Source organism: Marmota monax, unplaced genomic scaffold (genome assembly GCF_021218885.2).
Source record: "Marmota monax isolate L192 unplaced genomic scaffold, Marmota_monax_Labrador192_F-V1.1 WCK01_AAM20220418_F8-fsc00035, whole genome shotgun sequence".
Lineage (NCBI taxonomy): Eukaryota > Metazoa > Chordata > Mammalia > Rodentia > Sciuridae > Marmota > Marmota monax.
The window spans coordinates 1,866,104-1,877,674 of NW_026691961.1; the positions used below are offsets into that span (position 1 = coordinate 1,866,104).

At 44.4% G+C, this 11,571-nt stretch overlaps 1 protein-coding gene across 5 annotated transcripts in view; it reads left to right on the plus strand.

The window, feature by feature from the left end:
- The window catches only part of Dnah3 (dynein axonemal heavy chain 3), a 159,572-nt gene that overhangs the window by 144,332 nt on the left and 3,669 nt on the right, over window positions 1-11,571 (plus strand). For 4 of the 5 annotated variants that reach the window (XM_058574147.1, XM_058574137.1, XM_058574160.1 and 1 more), the window contains 6 exons: window positions 578-694; window positions 3,848-4,002; window positions 4,773-4,940; window positions 6,568-6,710; window positions 9,351-9,555; window positions 10,296-10,433. In XM_058574147.1, the coding sequence (XP_058430130.1) occupies window positions 578-694; window positions 3,848-4,002; window positions 4,773-4,940; window positions 6,568-6,710; window positions 9,351-9,555; window positions 10,296-10,433 (926 nt within the window). Of the gene's footprint in view, window positions 1-577; window positions 695-3,847; window positions 4,003-4,772; window positions 4,941-6,567; window positions 6,711-9,350; window positions 9,556-10,295; window positions 10,434-11,571 lie in introns of those variants that run through there. The other variant, XR_009225397.1, reaches the window with a different exon arrangement.

An 11,571-nucleotide genomic window follows, 5' to 3' on the forward strand; every position in this document is an offset into this window, starting at 1 on the left:
AATTTGAATGTGAATTTTTAGGAGGAAATTAAACTCCTTGGTTAGGCACAGGGCCCACTACACCCTGCTGGCATACACCAGGCCCTGTGCATACATTTATGTCATCATCTAGTCCCAATGGGTGTTATCATTGACCCTTGGAAATGCAAGTGGCAGTTTCTTTAACCATCCAGTTCTCCCAGAAGCTCAAGGAAGGGACATCTCAAAGCCAATTTCATTCTGTTGTGAAGTCATCGCTACTGCTTTCAGCTACACTTTGGTGTTATTTTTGGAGCTCTGTGAATTACCGCAGCCAGGCTGAATAATTCTCATTCCACAAATCCCAGGATGTTAACATCTTCCTTAACAAAGAGGGAGACCCATAAGGAAATTGATTTTAGAATGGATGTTTTCTCTGGCAGAATGGCTCCCACGTTGGCAATAAATGTCAAGGCTAATAGTTGGCCCAGGGCTGGATATTCATAGGGCCGAAAAGGCTCTTGATCCATAATGGTGCTTAACTCCACTGGCTCAGTCTCTGAGTGGAAATTAAGAGCTCTCAGCACTGAAGCCTCTAATTCTTCTCTGCCTCTTGCAGGTTGGAATATTCCTTATGAATTCAACGAATCTGACCTCAGGATCAGTATGCGGCAGATCCAGATGTTTCTCAATGACTACAAGGAGGTGCCATTTGAAGCTCTGACCTACCTGACAGGTATTTGTGGGAGGGGCTCTGCTGCTGTAAACCTCCAGAACCATATTTACCCTCTTGCCCTTTGCTCCTGTCTCCATTGACTTATTCAACCCCTCCCTCATTCATTCATTCGACCAGCATTGAACTCTTCCTAATGTTGGTCATCATTCTCGATATAGTAAAAAACAGGAACCAGAAAAATCTCTATGGCCAATCTACAAGCTACAAAGGTAGAAATTATAAACAAATTAATGATAATACAGTGATAAGTTCTGTAAGAAAAACATTTGTAAGGCAGAAAGGCATCCCAATTTGATGAAATCTCAGGGGACTGGAGGCGGGTAATCGTGGAAATTTTTCTGAAAGTTTTAAGAGTTGGGTTTCAAAGGATGAGCAGGAATTTGACAAGCGGAAGAAGAAAGGGGAATGGGAAGAAGGAAAGCTTTTCCTGCAGAGGAGTCCTGAGGTGGGCACCCTCCTAGATAGCTTGTATTAAAGCCATTCATCAGTACCAGGGATTGAGCTCAGGAGTGCTCAACCACTGAGTTACATCCCCAGCCTGATTTTATATTTTATTTAGAGACAGGGTCTCACTGAGTTGTTTAGCATCTGGCTGCTGCTGAGGCTGGCTTTGAACTCATGATCCTCCTGCCTCAGCCTCATGAGCACTGGGATTACAGATGTAATTTGTAATCTGCTCGGCATCAGCAACCTTTTACTAGGCACCCAATACATACTAGTATATGATACAAAAGAATGCAGAGGCATAAGAAAAGTTGGTGGCTACTTTCAAGGAATATGCAATATAACCCCAGATATAGGAGATAAAATAGAGGTGAAATACCATGGCCACACATCAAAATTCAGCTTTATAGGAAGACTTGGGCATCTCAAGATCACACACAATTCCCCTTCAGGTCCATGTGTTAAGTTTGTCTGGTTTTTCCCCAAGCAATGACACGCACTTTACACATTTTGAGTATTCACAGCAATCTTATAAACTTCACGTCAGTAACCCCATTTTACAGCTGAGTGGGGGACAGGCTTTAGAGCAGTTGTTCTGAACTGTAGTCAGCTTTTCCTCTCGGGGACGCTTGGCAGCATCTGGACATGTTTTGATTGTCACAACTAAAGAGAGGGTGCTACTGGCATCTTCTGGGTGGTGGCCAGGGATGCTGCTAAACATTCTGCAACACAGAGCACAGCCCTCCCCCCAAACACAGAACTCACTAATCCAACATGCTACTAGTGCCGAGTTTGAAAAACCTACATGAGATTATGTTCAGTCATAGAAGGCCATGCTGACCTTAACCAGTACAGTGTCCCCTAAAACAAACCCCCATGTGACACAAGCGGCACAAGTACAGCGGATCTTAGTTTGATAGAAGAGCTTCTTCAAAGTTGGTCATGTTTCCATTATTCTGTGCCACACAGAAGCATGGCATGGACCAACGGTTCCGTCGGACCATAGAATAAGTGCACTATTGTCCTAGAATGCGGTCTTAGTGGAGGACCACATGCAGGGTACAAACCAACATGCCCTGCCTATGCCAGCCAGCTTGAGGGTAGTCCACTTCCAATAGTGCCACTCAGGATAGGCCACTTGGGCTGAGGCAACAATCCCCAAAGCTCAAAGGCAAAGACATCAAAGGTCCATTTCTTGCCCACTCTACATGTCCAGTGCAAATCGACAATGGTTTCTGCTCATTATAATTACCTATTTATAGGTAATTTATATACTCCACTGATTTTTATTGCTGCCATCTTGACAAATACTTCAACAGAGATAGCACTGAAGGGCTCACACTGGCAATTAAATGTATAAGAATGTGTCACTTGGCCCTACTCTACTCTTAGGGACCCAGGAAATAAGAACCAGATGTAGGTGATCATTAGAGTTCTCCACCAACACCAACCAGAGTCAGGTCTTTTCTAGAAAGGTGGTCAAATCAGAGGGGCCAAAGTCACCCATTCTTAATCTGGTATACATCCCTGCAACAGGGACAATTTAGAAGATATCTAAGGTCCATCTTGGCCTCTCTCAGAACTTTTGTTCTTGCTACAAAAAGAAGACAGGTATGTAGATATAAAGTAATGAACATTCCTTCATAAACATAAAATGATCCTGCAGGGGTATCCCCTGAAGAAAATTCACAATGAAGAAGTGGTGGTGGGACCTCATGTCACAACTCTGGGTGCCCTTGAACACTGCCACACTGATTTCATCAGGAAGAAAACCACTCTCCCTTTGTTGCTGTAGTTCAAGTGTGTTGTAAACCTACTCAGCACTGAAACAAGCTGCCATGTTCAAACTGACCCTGCTGTAGGCCTGGAGACATCAACAGGGCTGCGGACAGCTAGATTAGCTGGCTTAAGGTAAAACAGCTTCTGTATGGGCTTCCTCCTGTCCCTCACATCTCCCTTAACTAGCCACCCAGACCCCACTATCTGCACACCACACCCCTCCAAGTCAGGGCCAAGAGAATCTGAAGCCTCTCTCCTGTCTGCAAACCTATCTTTTCCTAAAACAGTTGAATTTGAGAATGAGCCCACCCTCCAGGGTGTCCTTGTATGCATACATATATACATGTCTTCTCCTTTTAACCTAGTTTGTTAACCCCAACTACCAAATACCAGGTAACACCACATACTGCAGTACTATGGTATCTAGGCAAGCTAGAAAATGCATCTTGGGGTTGGTGAACTGGATTTGATGTCCCCTCCAAAGAATCACCTAATTCTTTTTATCTCTACTTTTTGTCAACAGGAAACTATTGTTATGTGCTAGAGATGTAGACTGTCTCATTCCAAATTCCTTGTACTAAGCCCAATTTTTGTAATGCCTTTCACATAGATGTATACAGATATGTGTGTGGGGGGGGAGTTTGGAAGATGCCTCATTAATAGTTATCTTTGGTGGAATTTTTGCTGATTGTATTTTATTTTTGTCTTTATTTTCTAAGAAATTTTTAATATGGAGAATATTGTTTTCATAGCAACCATAGTACCAAAATGGCCTTCTCATCCTGAGCTGAACATGGCATCAGCTGCACTGTGTTTCCAATAGGGTTTCTTGGCCAGTAAGATCCTCTGTTTAATCCTCTGTCACATCCTCTGACCAAGCTCATGATGGCCTTCCCTGGGCTCAACTTCTTCACCTGTTGGTTTTCCCAGGAGAATGTAATTATGGAGGTAGAGTGACAGATGACAAAGACAGGCGTCTCCTGCTGTCCCTACTGTCCACGTTCTACTGTAAGGAAGTTGAGGAGGACCATTATTTCCTTGCTCCTGGAAAGACTTACTACATCCCTCCCCATGGCCCCTACCAGGTAAGAATGACCCACCTCTTTCCCCAAAGGGACTCAGTAGTCTCTATATTATGACTAGGCTACAGTAGTGGCCTTGGGCTTCCTTACTTGGATCCATAAGCTGTTTCCAATATTCCAGATGCTTTCAAGAAAGATGTTGTCACTGTTTAACAAATGCTAGGTATTTGGTAGACAAGGTCCTTCAAAGTATGGCATCCGTCTGCCATACTTTGGTGAGGGGAAGAGAAGGATGAGAAAATGAAGCTTTGGTTGTGAACCTGCTGTTAATTGCTGCTTATAAACAAGGTTCAGAAGGTGGTAAAGGGTGGGCACAGGAGAATGAAATAGGTAAGATGAGAACAAGATATCTGGATGAAGGATGAAGAGGAGTACTTCTATCAGTTGCCTGTCATATGCCCAAGCTGCCTTTCTTTATAACCTTTTGTCTTCCCATTTACAAATAAGGAAATTTGGGATTCAGATGATGGACTACAGTTGCACAGTTAGTGTGAGCTATAGCTAGGCTCTGAACCCTGTGCTCTATAACTTTAAAATCAGGACTACATGGGGAACAGAGAGGAATTTGGGGTTTGGAGGGAAGCTCTTCTTTGCCCATGTGCTTTCATACTTGTACCAGAAAACTGTATGAAGAAGAGCTTATGATGTATTTCCCCAGCCTTGGGTTGGGGGGCAAATTCCTGACACAGTGAGCCTCCTGTTCCAGTTGGCCCAGCCAAGCCCTGAGTCATTCATGAGACTGCGTTTTTGTCAACTCAAGATTTCTTTTCCAGTCCTACATCAGCTATATCAGGACCCTCCCCATCACAGCCTACCCAGAAGTATTTGGCCTCCATGATAACGCGGACATCACCAAGGACAATCAGGAAACCAATCAGCTCTTTCAAGGGGTGCTGTTGACCCTCCCTAGACAGTCAGGAGGGAGTGGAAAGTCCCCTCAGGTAACTGCTCAGGAAGAGACGTGATTCAGTCTCCCAGGCTGTTGACCAAGAAGACATAAAAAGAGGGACCTGGCAGACCCCTGAGGGAGGGGGTGTGCTCTGCTCTTACTGTGGAGGATCTTTAAATACAGAGCTGAAAGAGGATCAGGTTTTCCAAAACGTCAACTATTCCTATATAACCTTCATGATTTTTTTTTCTGTATCTACGTATCACCTATCCACAGTTTATGTAATATTTTAAACCTAATTTTCTTTTGCTTAAAAACATTTATTTGAAAACCTGTACATCAGAGCCATGAGTGGAAACCTAGTATAATTTCTTTAAAGTTATGATCCACATGGAAGGAAGGGAGAGGAGAGAAGAGGAGGAGGAAGAGAAGAAGGGAAGGGGCGGGGGAAGGGGAAAGGGAGGAAGGTAGGTATGGAAGCTCGACAGTTAAGTTCTTCCCAGATGCTATGGACGCCCAAAGCCCTGGAGCTGAGCCCTTTCTGGCTTCTCGTTAAAACAGGGAAGATGAGCAAGAGTTCCTGAATTGCTAAATTAGCACCAATCCAAGGCTTTCTACTTGAGAGGAATGAAAAGGGAAAGATGATTAAAATTTGCAAAGGGAGTGATTTTTATAATCATGTAATTCAACATTATTTAATGTCGTGGACACACCTAAAATCACTCTGGGTACTTCTATTGGTCCCAGCACAGACTTTGTGAAGTACTCACCCACTCTGTAAGTGAACCCTGAGAGAGGAAGTGTCTGGCTCCAGGTCCTTTGTAAAATCAGAGACAGAACCAGGTCCAGAACTGGAGCCACCTCCATTCTCTTTCTCTCCCACTCTGCCCTTCCCTTCTCTGCCTTCCAAACTGCCACATGTTCAGCCCCTCTCAGCTGGGAACCTCACTCATTGGGTTTTGTGATGGGGTTTGTGGTGCCATAAGTGGCACTGGCATGAGGGCAAACCAGACTTGTTGATGTGGCCCAACATAGAGGTGGTGAGTCCCTGTAGTAAGAAGAGGGAAAGAAGTCACATTCCAGCCTCCCAGACCCAGGGGGTGGCAGAATTGCAGCTCTTCCACATCCAGTCTTTAACTTCTCTTTGGTCTTCCAAGCCTCTACCCTTCCCTACTTGGCTAAGCCCTGGGCTTTTGTTTCTCAATGCTGAGTAATGACTTTCTGCCTTCCCAAGTGTCACTGGGATTGAGAAACAGCCCATCTGTACCAGCTGGTCCTTAGGAGCTGGCTGAGAGTGCTGTGGGAAATTCTCACCCAGGGGTGACCTTGAAGACGAGGGTGTTTTTTGAGTGTTCATTGCTGTGGGAGGTGACCTGGCTGAGCAGGAATTCCCTGCCTGGTCCTCAGGCCCTTACTCGAGGTATGAGAACAAACAGCTCATGGTTCAGCATTTTCACTTTTTAGGCAAAGGGGTGGTGTGTATCATCCCAAGTCTAATAGGATAATGAGTGCCCACCTTACCCCCAAAGGCAGAATTGGTTTCTAAAGGGGAGTTTCCAGGAAGGTTGGACAGAATATATTTAAAAAGGAAAAATGCTCATTACATCAATTTTAAGCTGATAAAGCCACAGTCAGCAGATCTTATTTCTCATCTACACCTCTGTTCTCTGCACTTTAAGGAAGTGGTTGAGGAACTGGCCCAGGACATACTCTCCAAGCTTCCCAAAGACTTTGACCTGGAAGAGGTGGTGAAGTTGTATCCTGTGGTCTATGAGGAATCCATGAACACTGTCCTGAGGCAGGAGCTCATCAGATTCAACAGGTGGGTCAGAGGGTCTTGTCGGATCCTGGGAGTTGGAGCATGAAGTAGGATCTAATGAGCAGCAGCTGAGATTGACACTCAATAAGGGGCTGCTATATAAACATGGTTGCCCCACCCATAGGACCATCCCCAGTGTGCTTTGGCCTAGGGTTAAATCACTCCTATTTATTCTCTCCCACTCATTCATGTGACATCTATAGTCAAGTTCAAACTGAAACCAAGCACAGGCTAATAATAAAAGCAATCATCAGAGCTACGTTTTTGAGCCCCTGGTGCCTGATATGGTTCCAAGCACTATGCGTGGTTCCCATTCAAGTCACACACAATCTTTGGAATGTGCAGTTACTAATCCTGTACCAGTATTTTACAGATGAGAAAATGCACCTTGGCATGATAGTCTGTAGCCCTCATTTGTGCATTCTGACACCAGACCTGATGGCCACCCTCCTCTACTACTCAGTCTCCCATAAGGTCACTGGAGCACTTCTTTACTAATGGCCATTGTAACGTAAGATTGAAATTCAGAAGAGTTAAGTAGCTTACCCAAGATCACACAGGCATTCCATGTCAGAACTGAATTTGAACCCAGGTTGTCTGATTTCAGAGCCAGTGCACTCAACCAATATTGCAAAATCAGGGTAAGTAAAATCCCATTGCCTCCTCTACAAAGTTGAGGTATTATGGGCTGGCCATGAGGCCAAGGGTCTCTGTCCTTTTCTAATCCCATCTCATTTTTCTTCTAGCTACTCTAGTACAAATCCCAGTGAGTCATCTCAATTTGACTTCTAAACATTCAAAACAAAAGGGTTATCAAAGACCTTGTAGGCCAGAAAAGGAAACTGAGGCCCAGACATGCCAGTGTTTGATATAAGTCTCAACCAATTCAGAACTATGTGGGCTAAAACACATCACCTGTACCTCCAAGGTCCTTCTTGTTCCACACTCTGTGTTGCTATCTCCATTTTGCCTCACAGGGCCATAGCTCAGTTTTAGAGACAGTCTTGGCTCTAGAGGACTAGGGTCCTGGAGAAATGTCATCTGAGAACTTCCTGGTTGGTGTAATCTTAGGGTTAGTCTCTAGAGTCAATAGGCAGTTGGCCACATAGGGGACCAAGCAAGGTATGGGATATATACCCAGGAGGAATATGCTCAGCACTTCTGCTGTGAGTCAGATGCTTAGGCACAGTAGGCTGCAGTCTTTGTTGGCCCAATCAGGTCTGATGGCTTCCCTCCTCCGCAACTACCCATTCTCCCCTAAGGCCATTGGAGCTGGTTCTTGGTGATTGCAGGGGCCATCACCAGACTTTACCACTGGCCATTGTGTGCAAGAGGACAGGGTCACAGCAGTCTTCACCTTCAGCAATACTCTACCATCCCACCTCACTACCTGTTTTTGCCTGCTCTCTTAGTGGCATGGGAAATCCAAACTATGAGGTAACAGAACAGCTTCCAGCCCAGGGGGCCATTATTTTGTCTTCTGGCACAAGTGTTCTTAAGCACTAAAACTTCTAAACTGGTAGAGTTCACAGTTATTAGAATAGGCCTTGAAGGATACAGTGATCCGTGGTGTGACCCATCAGGTGGTAGTTGTGCTCCTTGACCCCTCAGCCTACCCAAGCACCAAGTGTCTGAACCTTTGATTCCTCCTGACATAATGCTCAGTGGCCGCACAGCCAAAAGGCCCTTTTTGACATTTGATCATTCTTTTGCCCATTGGGTTGAGATTGGATGAATCTTTGAACATGACAGGTTCCTTCCAGTGGTGGATTCTTTGGCATCCTCAGCCGAATTTCCAGTGGGTTGGGCTGAGCCTCAGAACACAGAGACCAGAAAGAGAGGCAGGTGATTTGGTATTTGCAGATTGCCCTTCACTTGCTTTTTCTCAAGTGTGTACCTCATAATCTATAAAGAAAACGATGATGGCACTGAGGATCTAAAGCCCTGAAACTGCATGTACCCTTTGACCCCAAAATTCTTTTACTAAGAAAATAATTAGAAATTTGCACAAAGATGGATATGCAGGGATTTTCCTTGCAATGTTGTTTACAATGACAATAGTCTAGAAATAATAATGATAGGGGAATAAATAAAATGGAACACTTTGTAGTCAAAAGAAAGGACAATTTAGGTCTCTTATTTTATTGAATTGAAAAGATTTCTCTAAGAAAAGATTACAAAAAGGTGATAATGGGGCTGGACACAGTGGTGCACGCCTGTAATCCCAGCAGCTCAGGAGGCGGAGGCAGGAAGATCTCAAGTTCAAAGCCAGCCCCAGCAAAAAGTGAGGCCCTAAGCAACTCAGTGAGACCCTGTCTCTAAATAAAATACAAAATAGGGCTGGGGATGGGGCTCAATGGTTGAGTACCTCTGAGTTCAATCTCCAGTAGCCCCCCCCCAAAAAACAAGGTGATATGGGAGGAACCCATTAAAAATGATTTGTGATTATATAGAAAAAAAATCTTAAAAGATGTATATTGAAGTTATCTTTAGGTGGTGAGGTCATGGGAGGTTTATTTTTTTCCATCAATTAAGGATTGTATGTTCATTGACTTTTTAAAGGCAAGAAAGCTGGAATTAGTGAAGTTGGCTAGAATGGGACCACTGGAAACCCAGGCTCAGCCATATCTTTTGTTCTTACAGACTGACCAAAGTGGTTCGCAGAAGCCTCATTGATCTTGGCCGAGCCATCAAAGGGCAGGTCCTGATGTCCTCGGAGCTGGAGGAAGTCTTTAATAGCATGCTCGTGGGTAAAGTGCCAGCCATGTGGGCTGCCAAGTCCTACCCATCGCTGAAGCCCTTGGGGGGCTACGTGGCTGACTTGCTGGCCCGCCTGGCCTTCTTTCAGGTACCTGGGAGTCAGAGTAACTAGGTACCTGGCATGCTTGTTCAGGTGGACAGGATCTTCTGAAATAGCAGCTCAGAGGTAGGGGAGTAAGGCAGGCAGCCATGCAATACCCCAGGCTGAGCATCCAGAAATGTTCTTTCCAGATCTGGAAGCAGGAACAGGGACTAGAATAAATATCATCAACAGGTGGCTCATGGGACAGATTTGGCTAATGGATACACTTGTTATGGCTACCTGGTCATTTAAAATTTTTGAGTTAGCATGTGAACTTGGATTTTTTCACATAAGAACTCAAACGTAGGGGCTGCAGGGTGTAGCTCTGTGGTAGCATATGAGAGACTCTGAGTTCAGATTCCACTGCTAGAAAAAAATATATAGATGTTTGTACTACAAAAGACAGAAGACCTGAAACAACGTGCCTGTGTTCATACCTGGCAACTCTCACAGGAGCTGAGCAACTTTTGCTTAGTCAGACAAGACACATACCCCCCCGCTAAGCTCCCCATCACTCTGTATTGTGTCCCTAACAGCAGCTTGCACCTGTGCTTTTCTTTAAAAAACAAACAAACAAACATATGTTTCCAACATATTTCTTTGTATCTTCGTTTCAAAAGTGAGAAAATATAAATTAAACCGAGGACCGACAATTTAAGGAAAATGAGAATTAGAATATTTCTTTGTGGGACTCATTTGCTGTTCTCTGCCTTGGAACTATCTTTGATGTGTTGTTGATTTTACAGGAATGGATTGACAAGGGGCCCCCTGTGGTCTTTTGGATTTCTGGATTCTACTTCACACAGTCTTTTTTGACCGGTGTTTCTCAGAATTATGCCCGGAAATACACCATCCCTATTGACCACATTGGATTTGAGTTTGAGGTAAGGGCACTCTGGGTGAGGACCTCCCAAGCGACCAGCCAGAGAAAGCAACATTGCCTAATTTCCTTGTAAATCCAAACATTGGGCATGTTAAGGCCCAAATGCCTCTGAGATGCAAATGAAATGCTTAGCATGACTTACAGTAACTCCAAAAGCTATTCTCTACGAAATGGGGGACTCCCAGGGCTTTGTCTCTATGTGTATAAAAAGGAATCTTTTCTGAGAAAACTTCTGTCACCATGGTGCCAAGAAATATGAAAGCATCCTTCCATGCAGCCTGTTCAACATGGTGGACTCTTTATTTGGAGAAATGTTAATACCCTTGGGAATGTTAGTACCCTGTTTTCTTCCTTAGAAATGGGGGAAAAAAGCCAGGCTTGGTGGTGCAGGCCTGTAATCTCAGCAAATTGGGAGGCTGATGCAGGAGGATCACAAGTGTAAAGCCAGCATCATCAACTTAGCAAGACACTGTCTCAAAGGCTGGGACTGTATGTAGCTCAGTGGTTGAGTGGTCATAGCTTCAAGCCCCAGTACCAAAAAAAAAAAAAATGGTGGGGGAAAACATTCCATTCATAATGAAAAAAATTAGAATATTAAATGGAGCTTGTGTTCTCTGGTTCACTGTAATCCCCACCACTCCCTATTATCCTACACTTGGACCATTTTCTGTTTACCTGCTGAAGGAATTTGAGTTTACCACTTCTTAATCTAAACAGTGGTATGCTGGAGCTCATTCATACCAACTTACCAGAGCCAGTTACTACATTCTCAGGGATTCTGTGAGCCAGCTTAGTTGGTAGCCTGAAGCCAACCATGGTGGGAGTCTGTATACCACAAAAACTGACAAAAAACTATAAATTCATTTATCCACCCCCATCCCAGAACTGTTTTACCAGCCTGCCTCTGAGTCAGACGCTAACCCTTCACTTCATAGATCTATGTCCAAAAAGGAAAAGGATTGTGGAAGGTTACTAAGCTACAGTTAATGTGGCCTTCTGACTCCTCCTTGAGCACATTCTCTATGCTTAGAATATACAAGGACAGCAAGCCTAACCAGGATCAGACCTGGCTCCCATAAGGCTGGCAGAAATATCACAGAAGCCCTGTTGTCCTTCAGTGTGCTTCCTGGCAGATGCAG